Raw genomic sequence first — 11,913 nt, 5'->3', positions numbered from 1 at the left:
GTCTAATCCAAAAATTAAAAAAAAAAAAAAAATAAATTAAAAAAATAAAACCAACCAAAGTAAAAAAAAAAAAAAAAAACAACCCAAAAAAAAAAAAACCCCAACATACACAACATGTAAATTATTGCACAAGAGAAAGGCTCAAAGTTTGCGTAAAATGCAATAGTATTGCCCCGATACAGATCATGCATTCAAACGGTGAGAACAAAAAGAAAATAAACAGGGTGTGCTGGTGACAAGCACTTTCCAAATATCCTTAGCTTCCATGACTTCCATCACAAGGGACTAGAAAATCTCTACGGGGATGCGGGGTGGGGTTGGGGGGGGGGAGGGGGCGGTGTGGATGGGGGTGGGGGGGGTACGAATATACCTCTATTCAGTTTTTATCTCGTTATTCAAGACTCGATCACTGTGCCATTTTTTCATGTGTTTCTCCAGGGTACTGTACACGCTAAAAGGCATCTTACAAATCTCGCATTTGTAAACGTCCTTTCCCACCTGCCCGTGTGTTTTCATGTGCCGGGTGAGCTTGCTACTCTGGGCGCAGGCGTAGTTGCAAAGCTCACACTTATACGGCCTCTCGCCCGTGTGGCTCCGTCTGTGGACGGTGAGATTACTACAGTTCTTGAAGACCTTCCCACAGTACTCACAAGTGTCGCTGCGTCTGCCCTCTTTTGAGCTGGGCCTGCCAGGGCCCGGGCCACTAATATGGGGGGTGCTCCCTCCGCTTCCCGTGCCGCTGCGGCCTGAGATCCCTCCGTCCAGCTCGCCCGGCGGCGTGGAGAAGCGCAGGCTGCCGTTCTCCGAGGAGTGCTCGGAGGAGGAGGCGAAGGGCGATTGTCGGGAGTCGCCGAAGCTGAGGAAGGGGTCCTTCAGCTGCCGGGAGGCGGCGTAGCCCGCCAGCCACTGGGAGTAAACGTTCTCGGTGTTGGGCATGGCGGCGGCCGGCAGGTCGAACTCCTTCTCCAGCTTGATGCGTTTGGAGAAGGGGCTCAGGGAGCTGGGGCTACCCAGCAGCAGCTTTTTGGACAGGCCTCCCGAGGCAGACTCCCCCGGGGAGCAGCCCCGGCCGTTGACGGCCCCCTCGTCGATGCGGTCGGACTCGCCGGCCACCGAGTCTTCGTCGCAAGTGTCCCTGTGCACCTCGGGCTCGGGGAGGTGGCCCCGCTTGTGTTTCTCCCCCAGGACCTGGTGGAAGGCCTCGCTGAAGTGCTGCATGGAGCTCAAGACCATGCCCTGCATGACGTCCGGCATCGCCCGGCCCTCCTCGCCGGCCCGCGAGTTGTTCTCGTGGTGACGGGCCGCCTCCAGGCTCATCCCGAAGCCATAGTCCGGCCTGTCGCTCTCGTTCAAGTCCTCCTCCTCTTCCTCCTCCTCCTCCTCCTCTTCCTCCTCCTCCTCCTCCTCTTCCTCATCCCCGTTCTCAGGGATCATGTTGGGGTCATTCTCGCTCTTGAACTTGGCCACCACAGACTTGAGGGCGCTGCTGGCGCTGCCCACCAGGTCGCTGGTGCCCGGCTCAGGGGAGCTGGCGGTGGAGAGCCCGTCGTCCGACTTCACCGTCATGGGGGAGGACTTGTGCATGTGGGTCTTCATGTGGCGCTTCAGCTTGCTGGCCTGCGTGCAGGCGTGGTCGCAGAGGTTGCACTTGTAGGGCTTCTCCCCCGTGTGGCTCCGGCGGTGGACCACCAGGTTGCTCTGAAACTTGAAGGTCTTCCCACAGAACTCGCAGGACTTGGACTTCATGGGGGGCTGGGAGGGAGGAGGAGCAGACTGCAGAGGAGGGAGGGGCGGCGTGGCCAGGAACGGGGGCTTGCTGCCGGGCTGGAAGGGCTGCAGCAACCTTTGCATAGGGCTGGGCCGGCTCGGGGACAAGGGTGGGCTGGAGGTGTTGCCGGCCAGCTCCCGCAGCCTCCGGGAGAAATCCATAGCGGGGGGCTCCATCGCCATGGGGTTCAGTCGCAGCACCCTGTCAAAGGCACTAGGGTGATGGGTGGCCAGAGCCATTTCTTCCGCACCCAGGCGCTCAATGCGATGCGGATCCAAATGGTGCCTCGGGGGAGGGCTAAAGAGGGGCGGCGTGGGTGGGAAACGCCCTTCTCCCAGCCCCGACGCCTCCCTCGAGACCGAGCCGGGTATTCTGAGCAGGTTAAAAGGGTTATTGTCTGCAATGTGAATCCCGTGGAGAGGTGGCTGGGAAGGGCACTCTGCACCTAGTCCTGTTGGGATACCAACCCGTGGCGTCAGGGGGCTGCCGTGCTCGCTTTCTAGGTAGATCCGTAAGCCGTGTGTGTTCTGTGCGTGCTGCAAGAGGAACCAGGCGCTGTTGAAAGGCTGTTTACAAGTCGTACACGTGTAGCTGCTGGGCTCATCTTTACCTGCAAAATAACACAACAAGCAGCGTCAATCTCCGGCCGTCTAGCGGCGGGCGAGCGCTCGCCTCCCCGCCTAACCTCCTCTCCTCCTCTGGGACACTCAGCTGGGAGCTGGGCAAGGAACATCCCAGCTGAGGGACAGGCAGGGGACGTGAATGGGAAGAGGTCAGGGGCACCCACACCAAGCACGTCCACCTCCTCCCACCATGCCCAGCCCTGGGTTCAAACTGAACCGTGTTGGGCAACCACAGAATAAAACAGGCCAAGGAAAGCAAGAGACGGTAAAGTCAGTCACCAGCTCCAACTCAGTTGACTTTAATGCCACAAGAGGCTGCAGGCATTTAGAGCATTTGTAAATAAATATGTAAATAAATATGTAAATAAATATATAAATAAACATGAAATAAAGAAATTCCTTTCTGTAAAGCACTCCACACAGATCCGTTCAAAGCATCACAACTGCCAGCAAGCTGGGCATCAACACATTTTTAGTCTCCTCCTTATTTCGAGACTAACAATGTGTACAAAATTAAGAATCAACTTCTGCTCCTTAGCAGAGATTCACCTCTGGGGCAAGGGAAGAAATAAAAATAAAAAGGGAAGGGGGGGCAGGGGGGAAAAAATCGAGCACAGGACAGGGAAAGGAGAAGACAGAGAGAGCGGCAGCTCCGCCAGGGAAAGAGCTGGAGGCCGGCCAGGAGGCCTGGCCGAGCGCCCTGCCGGAGCCGCATTATTTCTCTCGCGCTGAAAAGAAGCTGAGGATGGTAAATGCCACTTTGGCAAGTAGTGAGCTAACTCTATTTCATGATAATTTATTTTTGGAGATAACACGGACATTATAAAAGAGCAACCAACTAATAAATAACTAAACAAAAAGCCGGCTAATAATGACAGCAGAAAGCAGCCCCTTCTAATAAACGGCGAAACAAGGGGGGTGAATAACTTTTTGAGGGCCGCCCGCGAGGGAAGAGTGGCAGTCTCCCCCAGTGAGATACAGCAAAGGTGAGGGTGCCTTTATTGATTACTGGGATTTTGCAAATAATTCACTTCCACCCCCATATGGATGCTTTTTGCTAAATGCCGGTAAACTGAAGTTGGAGCTAAGAGAAGGATATAAATTCATTTCCAGCCCTGTTCAGCAGTTCTTACAGAGCTGTTGTTTAGCGATATTTTAGCAAATAAAAGTAACGTTGAGGTTAGCTGAGAGATAAACCAGGAGCCTTCCAAGGGCATCAGCACTTAGGGTGGCACCAGCTTTCACCACATATTCCTGCCCTGACTCAACGCTTACATCCCAAGGAATCTGCTCCTTAGGCATCTCTCTTGGGTAAACAGGCTGCACTGAGAGTTGCCCTCATTAGGTTTCCCCTATTTGCCTAATACAAAGAAAAGGAAGATTGAAAAGAACCAAATAAGGCGAATTAGGAAAGGGAACATCACTTGATGCGCACCCATCTTTTTTCCCCATCTCACATGGACGAGAGGAGGAAAAGTGTCATGTGGGAATTTTCCTCCTCAGTAATCTCGGGATACAGGACAGAACCAGGCATCTTTAACTTCCCTTTCAACCCAAACCATTCTGTGATCCTGAGATCCAGCACTGGCTGTACTGCTCCATCCCAGCTTCCCTCCCTGCCTCCCGGCTCTGCCGCTATTCTACGTTTGGCCTGAGAAGCTGAATCAGGCAAGCAAAGAGCCTCAATCATCTACAGCAGGCATTTAACACTTTAATCACTTTAAAAGCCCTTGGAATAATATTTAATGTTTCACTCTGAAGCCCGCATTGGAATAAAATGCACTGTTGTGTTTAGTATGTGCCAGGCGTGTGAGCACAGATAAATACTTAAATCTGCTGAAATTAGAGTGAAATTCAATTGGACTTTCACATTCCTATGCTCATTTGTGAGCTTGGCGGAGGGGGGAAAATTATCTTGCATCATCATATTGAAGTGGATGTTTCTAACACCACGGTAGGGGCTAACAACGAAACACTACCTTGCCTCTCTACCTTATAGATCAGGTCAGAGAAAATAGCATTTTATCTTATAATGAGGACACAACATCGAGCGTTTGCTACCACATTTTAGTATTCCCATCAACTAGATATTCTAGATCATAAGGGCAGCTCGTGTAATCATAATGTCAATGAGAAGGGCTGTTACGACTGAGACTAAAGATTACATGGAAAAAGCTGCTTTGAAACTGGTAATTATTACCAGTCCACTAATAGCAAATGATGCATTACAGTTTCACCGTATAATCTGTATTTCACTCAGCTCCTGCCAGTGCAGCCTTATTATATTACAGTGCTCACAAATTCTAAATTCCTAAGCTACAGTCATCAATAAATGTGTTACTTGCCATAATTTGCAAAATTACTTTGTTCATAACATCTTCGACTGTTATAAAGACTGGAATTGATTTCCTGTGTGGCAAAATTAGGGCTACATTGACTTAGTGGAGTGTAAAATGCAAGATTATTCTTCACGTGCTTGCCTGAAAAACAAGTTTTCAATTCACTGTCCGTGTTTGGTAATCAAGATAATAATTTACATTTAAAATCATGTTTATGTACAAAACTTCCCTAAACAACCCTCTATTTTCAAGGGAGCAACGTAAAACCAGGCAAAAAAACAACGGAGCGAAACAGTTAAAATCCACCAGCCATTTGTCTCCACCTCCTGCTCTGAAGAGACATGATTTCTAATTTGTCTATTAGTGCTTGATTAATTATGAAGGCTATTGACTGACCATATCACCACCTAGAGATACGTTCCAGTCTGATGCAGCCTTGCCAAACTGCAAAAATTATGGCACCAATCCATAATCGGGTCCTCAGAGCGCCACGGCAATCCCTGCGTTGGGAAGGGACTCGCCCTCCCTTGCTCCCACCCCATCACCACCATGGGCTTTTTGGGACACCATTTGGGTCCCCTCAAGAGTCAGACCCCAAGGCCATTTGCACTGATGTCTGTCTCTTCACTGTGTGGGCCAGGCCCTGTGTCCACACAGCCTTCCCAGCTAACACATCCGGGCACGACCACGGGCAAGCGAGGTGGGTCTCACAGCCGGGAGATGCAGGAGCTGCTGCTGGCCAAGGACAGAGCTGGAGAAGGTCCCATAGGGCTCTCTGTGCCTCACCATCTACCAGGACAATGTGATGGGGTTTGTCATCCATCGTGATGCCACTGGGGCTTTCAGCTGATTTCCAGGAGTCAGGAGTCACCACTGAACCAGCCCTCCTTAGCCATGAGCAGCGGGGCTGGAGCTCACATCCTTGGCTACCTCTCAATTCAGGAATCTGAGCCTGAAAGGGACCCCCAGCTCTCACCCTCTGACCCTCCCTGCAGTACATGTCACTCTGTGACCAACAGAGTGTCTTTCAGTAAAGCATGACCCCCTCTAGCCCCACAAAGCATAGGGCAGAGCACAAAATCCCCATGAAATCTATTCAAACCAGCTCAGCAGACAGGGAGAGCACCCACTGCTTGCCATCACAGTCTCAGGTGGGTACTGGGATCCACCCGAACTTCTCTAGCTCTAACACCTGTTCTCTTTATAGTTTGAAGTTTTTTTGTGGCTGAAACACTGAGAAGCTCTTGGTACGCAATGGGCTCCTCACACACACCAAGGTGTTCTTCATGAAATTGAGGCACACTTCAAAATCCAGTTATTCTTCTGCCCTGAGGCCACCCCTCCACCACTCAAGCAGCAGCCTAGCCTTCCTCATCCTGGCATCATGCTGAGACGGACCTGATTTTCCTCTCAGCTTCCCACAGGGCTGATATCTCCCAGGGTACTGCACCCAGCTCTCTAAGCACAGCCCCAGTTCCACCCTTCCAGCCCAGGGCCACACGAGGCTGGACCAGCTCTTCCAGACCAGCCCATTAACCTGCCCCTCTTGCTCTGCACCTGCCTTCCCTTTAGCCACAATGCCAATCAACCAGAACTGCATATTCATTTCCAAATCACCAGCAAAGCACTAAGCACCACGGAGGCCCCCACCAGAAGCTGCTGAGCTCTCCAGCTAAAGCCCCACATCCCTTGGTCTGTTGGCCAGCTCTGCATCACCTGTGCCAGCAGTACCACCCAGTGCTCTGTCTTCCCATACTCAATGTCACAGCGCTGTGCAGTCTATTTCATCCACATTTATCAACCAAAGTTGTCATCTAGAAGAATGAAATCGGGTTTATTTGACAAGATCCATATTCCATAAATCTAGGCTGAGTGGCACAAATTATATTTCTATCCTTTAATTCTTTATCAATTGAATCCTATGTTGGTTCTTCCGTTATTTTGCCCAGAAGAGATAAGAAAAGTGCTGCCAACTCCCCCACCTTACCCTGACCAGCTCTTACCAGCATTTTCCCAGTTCATAATCTTTCTTAGAACCAGCATCACAAGTTAACTCTTCAGAGTTCCTTGGGTGCAACTTTTCAGGGCCTTTTTATTCAAAAATATCTCTCTCCATTGAAGGAGAAATATTTTTTTCTCTGCTCATATCCTCCCTGGCTACCAATGAGCTAGAAAAAAACATCAGCACCCACTTTATGGTACAGAAATGTAACACGGCTGGCTTCTCTCCAGATCTACCGAAGAAATATGTATCAAAAATTTCTACCTTCCTGCTTCTTCCATTTAACCCTTCCTTCTTCTCCAGGGTCCTGAGAAGCTCTCTCTCTCTCCTCCTCTCCCCATTGGTGCCAGGCACAAGTTTTCCTCAGCATCTCCAGCTCTCCTGACCCATTCTCTACCCACCATGGTTTCTCACTGCGATTGATTCCTGTCCATTTTCCTTTTTTTTTTAATTGTCGTATATTGATTTTTCTAATATCTAATTGCTGTTCTCATCTCACCACTGAAGCGAGTGAAGTGGGTTTTGGACTGGGGCCAAAGTTGCCCTCTCCTTCCTGGACAGCTCATCAACTCTTTACAAATAGCTTCCAATTACCATTCGCATTTTTGTGTGTACATTTTCCTCCCAGTCAATTTTACTGCTCATTTTCTTCCTGCTTTGGAAATTAGGAGAATTACAAGGGGATACCATGACCCAAATACAAAACTGGGGCCAAGATGACACCTGACTGGCCTCACTCAGTGAAGCACCAACCACCACTACGTTTTTATTCCTCCTCTACATCCCGGATGGCAAAAGACGAGAGATGAGGCACAGCATTTCACTTCACTACAGCACAAAAGTCCAATGTTTCTCAAGTTATTGGCTCCTGCTTTAAAAAAAAAAAAAAAAAAAAAAAAAAAGGCAGCAGAACAGCTCTTGTCTGCCATGCCCCCAGAAGAAGTGACTTAACCAGTGACACACAAGTGACAGATTTAGCTTCTGATCCGCAAAATGTTAACAAATGAGCGGGATGGATATTGGCATTTGAGTGCCTTTAAGGGCAGTTGGCACAATTACTCAGTAAAATATGAAGAGATGGCTGCTTTCAGCATTAAGGGGCTTTTTTTATATTAAGGAAAAGCTGGTGCTTCTGTACTGTGCTCACAGATCCACCCGGCACGCTGCGAGAGTCCGAGTCGGAGCAAGCCAACACCTCCAGGCACAATAGAGCTGGCTCAGAGCAAGAACCACAGCCATCTCCACAGCCACCAGCAGCAAAGCCAGACAAGATGCTGGGGAGAAGACCAGCTGGGAGGAGAAGCTGTCAGCTAGATGCCACTGCTGGGAGGGAAAAAAAAAAAAAAATTAAAAAAGCCTTTCTGGAGCTAGGCATGCAAGTTCAGGCACTGCCAAGTGAGTAATGGAATAATCTGCATGTGTGTGCCAATGTGCTTTGGAAGAGCTTCCTTAGTTTCTCAAAAGTCAGGGCTGGATCCAGGAAAGCTGCTCGCTGGACAGGACACAGCACATGCAGCATCCTCTGGGTGCACCTAAGCAGGCCCACGGCACAGGATGCTGTGTGGGGAAGGAGCCCCTGCTCAAGGAGCAGGACATGAAACACAAGGTGTGTTTTACCCCAGGGCAGTGCAGGAGCTGCACACAAACACGGAGCATTAGAGGCACCCCAGTTGTCCCAGTGTTTTCCCAAACAAACAGTCAGCAGTGGCTGTGCCCGTGCCAATGGTGGGTGCAAGGATTTCATTCACAGCTGCAGATTTGCTCCCTCAGAGAAATCCCCGTGCCAGAGAAAGCTCCAAGCAGACCTGGATGTGGTCCTGGCTGCCTGGACACCCAGCCCCTGTTCTCCACAGCATCCCTCCACAGACCAGCACCGCAGGCCCTGGTGGCTTTGCTCCTGTGTTCTCCCTGACCTTCCCAAGACACCTGCACGTGTGAGCAAAGCCAAGGCTACCTGCACCCACAGGGCACGTAAACACCTTCCTCTACCCAACAGCAAGGACAGAAGTTAAAGCATCCCCCTCTCTGCTGCTCGCCACCAAACAGCAAGGACAAAAGTTAAAGCATCCCCCTCTCTGCTGCTCGCCACCAAACAATCGTGGGAGGAACAGCCCGAGCCAAACCCAGGAACTTCTTTATTCAGCTTTAATGTCAACTGACTGCTTGATTTTTGGACTGATAAATTCGGAGTTGTTATGGTATTTTAAGGGGGGAAGGAAAAAAAATTGAGTTAATTGTTACCACTTGTACTTGATTCAGTTCTCCATCTGGCTTGTCAAATATCTCTTTTTTTTTTTTTTGTCTTTTCCCCTCCTCTCTCTCTCTCTCTCATTTGGAAATCCATACTGCTGAATTTCCTTTCAACTGCAAACTAGTGAGGTGAAACAGTTGGGACAGAGGAAGCGTCGCAGGGCCGGGAGATAAGCGGGTCCTGCTCCATTCCTGCAGCAGCCACTTCTCCCTCAGTGAGGAAGAGCTGCTTTGGCATGACTCACCTTTTCCTGGTGGCACGAGTTCACAAGGGAAACTGTAACTGTCCAAACGTATTTTTTTCCTTCTTGCACTAATTCCTCCTCCTGATCCTCTGGATTGCAAAAGGCGCCTGATTAACCTGGTCTGTCATTAACCAGTGCTAGGCAGCTGCTGGCACTGAGAGCATCAGCACTGTCACTGCTGCTCTCACAACACCTGGAATAACACTAAATAACAGCAGGAGCTGCATTGGTGTACAACAAATGCTCTCTAACCTTTTCCCTTTATCATGAGAGGAACCAGAGTCAGAGACACGGAAAATGGAAAATATCCCCAAAAATCTGAAGGAAGTGATGTAGTATTGCTTGTAAAACAGGAAACACCACGGCTGTTCTGCCTTTGAAAATAAAATTCTGCAAACCGAGTCCACCCTGTTGATGCAAAGGCCTGGTGGAGTCTTGGGACCAGCTTAGTCATGAAAAAGTCAAAAAATCCAAAAGAAGATTTGCTTTGCAGGACTCTCAATGCCCCATCTGCCATCTCTACTGGATTTTCTTTACAGTAACGCATTGATAAAAGGTATTCCTGAAATTGATATTCAATACTGAGATTGATGTATCAATATTGATATTTATATTCCTGAAAATAATTATTCTGCCTGCAAATTCAGACTTCCTGAAACCATATTAATAAAACTGGGGAAACGCTTTCCAAACCAAGTATGAGTAACACCATTTTTCATTGCACCTTCTTTTAAAAACCCTCTTTAAGGAAGAACCAGGCCAAAATATTAATGCTGTGACTCCTCAAACTTCAAAAAGAAACCCAAGCCCCAGCAATAATAAAACAGCAGCTGGCATTGCTTTGCCAGTCAAAGATTTAGACTGGAGTTAGGAACTCCAAGAATTCCCCATCTTCTCTCAAAGCCAAACTTTCCTTGGGTTTTACAGCACTGCTCAAGTTTCTGTAAAGCAGAAGTTTTTTGGGCCTGAGGAAAGAACTGGTTGGAAGGGGTGAGACCAGGGAGACCAGTTCCTGCCTGGAGAAGAAATGGGTATTTCATGGGTAACCAATTTGGTTGCAGCCTCAACATTACTCATTCTTCTTACCAGAACCAAAGTCCACACACTTAGATTCCCACCCCAAAAAATGCTGTTCATTAGCAACAAGCAACAAAACACATGGTTTGTCGGAGCCTCAACGGGGTGCTGGGGTCCCGTGGCCTGACCTCAGCGTCTGTCACCATTTTCAAGGCAATGATGATTTGGCCACCAAGAAAACCTGCTTCCAGCTCCAACTTGGCAAGTAAGGTATCAGCCTGCGACTGATTTTGTGCTTTTTTAAAACCTAAGGGGGGTGGAAATCTGTCGCGCCTTGATTAGCGAGGAACAGAAGAAACCTGCCACGGGAAAACAATGCTGTGCTTGAAATTCAGCTCTGAGGGAGGTTCAGAAGAAAGCCCTCAAGCAAAGACGACCTGGTCACGTGGACACCTGCACCCTATGCATTAATGCTGCAGGGTGGAGAAGGAGAGGCAATGCAGACCTCAGCACCAGGTGGGAAGCAGCTCCAGTAACTACAGACAGCAGTGCTGGGACCTACAGGGTGAACTACACTGTGTCTTCAGCCCTGCAGGAGGAACTCTCCACTGATACCACCACACATCTCTAAAAACATCCTTACTGAAGTAACCAGTGTCCCAGATGCCATTCTTGGCAGTGTTCAAGGCCTGATTAGATGGGCATTGAGCAACCTGGTCTAGGGGAAAGTGATTCTGCCCATGACAGAGGAGGTGGAACTGGATTGTCCTTAGGGTTCCTTCAACCCAAACCATCCTGTGCTTCTGTGATGCACAATCTTCCCCACATGCCTGTCCCTGACTGCCTCTTCTAAGCACAGGCATAGGGATTGTAAAAGATTTCAACAGGAGTGGCATCACTGGAGTGACACCCGCTAAATCAGCTCCTCTGGACTTACCTGGTGTTTCCCTGCTGGAAGGTCCACCTGGACCCACCAAGGACTAAGCCTTGTCTAAGCCCTGCCACAAAAAGGGCATCAAAGCCTTTCCACAGCCTCACCTGATTACCCAGCAAACGGTACCTGGCCCCAACAGTCCATAATTATGCATTTACCCAGTGGCTGCTGGGGACAATCAAGTCAATAATTCACTTTTTAAATGCAGTGTTGTAATTATGCAGCTACAAAGAGCTTCCAAATAATTTCATTCACTCATACACCTACACAATGAATTGTTCCCCTTTTCTCCCTGGCCAGTGGCGTCCGAGGGAAAGGCAGAGCACACTTCAGAAAGTTTCTTGCCCAGGAGGGGAAGGAGATGCTCTAGCATGACACCTGGGGTCACCCCTGTTGGTGTGGGGCAGGGGGTGTTTCTGCCTGTCTGTACTGGTTCTGGCAGTCGTGCAGGCAGCACCCAGCACAGGCGAGGGTGAGCGCTGGATGCTGCTCTGCAATGCACATCGTGCACTCAGTATCTCTTACACACAGAGACTCCCAGACCAACACCAGGACACTGCTTTCCTGGGAAGAGTGCTAATGCCTGCTGACCTGGTTAGTGCTGCAGGACCTGGCTGGAGGCTGCAGCGGCTCTGCCGCACAGGGCGCTCCTGGAGAGCTGAAACGCGCTTCCAAACGGCTGAGCCCCATCCCAGGGACAAAGTGGGGCTGGCACCTTCCCACTGCTGCTCACCA

The 11,913-nt window shown here is 49.6% G+C and overlaps 1 protein-coding gene across 8 annotated transcripts in view; it reads right to left on the bottom strand.

Annotated features, from left to right (window-relative positions):
• BCL11A (BCL11 transcription factor A) overlaps positions 1-11,913 on the bottom strand; it is a 75,036-nt gene that overhangs the window by 11,380 nt on the left and 51,743 nt on the right. For 2 of the 8 annotated variants that reach the window (XM_050972034.1, XM_050972033.1), the window contains exon 3: positions 651-2,378. In XM_050972034.1, coding sequence (XP_050827991.1) covers positions 651-2,378 — 1,728 coding nt within the window. Of the gene's footprint in view, positions 2,379-11,913 lie in introns of all 8 variants that reach the window. The other 6 variants (XM_030235859.2, XM_050972032.1, XM_050972037.1 and 3 more) reach the window with 4 other exon arrangements.

The sequence above is a fragment of the Serinus canaria genome, chromosome 3 (genome assembly GCF_022539315.1).
Source record: "Serinus canaria isolate serCan28SL12 chromosome 3, serCan2020, whole genome shotgun sequence".
Taxonomy (NCBI): domain Eukaryota; kingdom Metazoa; phylum Chordata; class Aves; order Passeriformes; family Fringillidae; genus Serinus; species Serinus canaria.
Note: the sequence above shows the minus strand (reverse complement) of the source record. Positions and strands in the feature narration are given on the sequence as shown.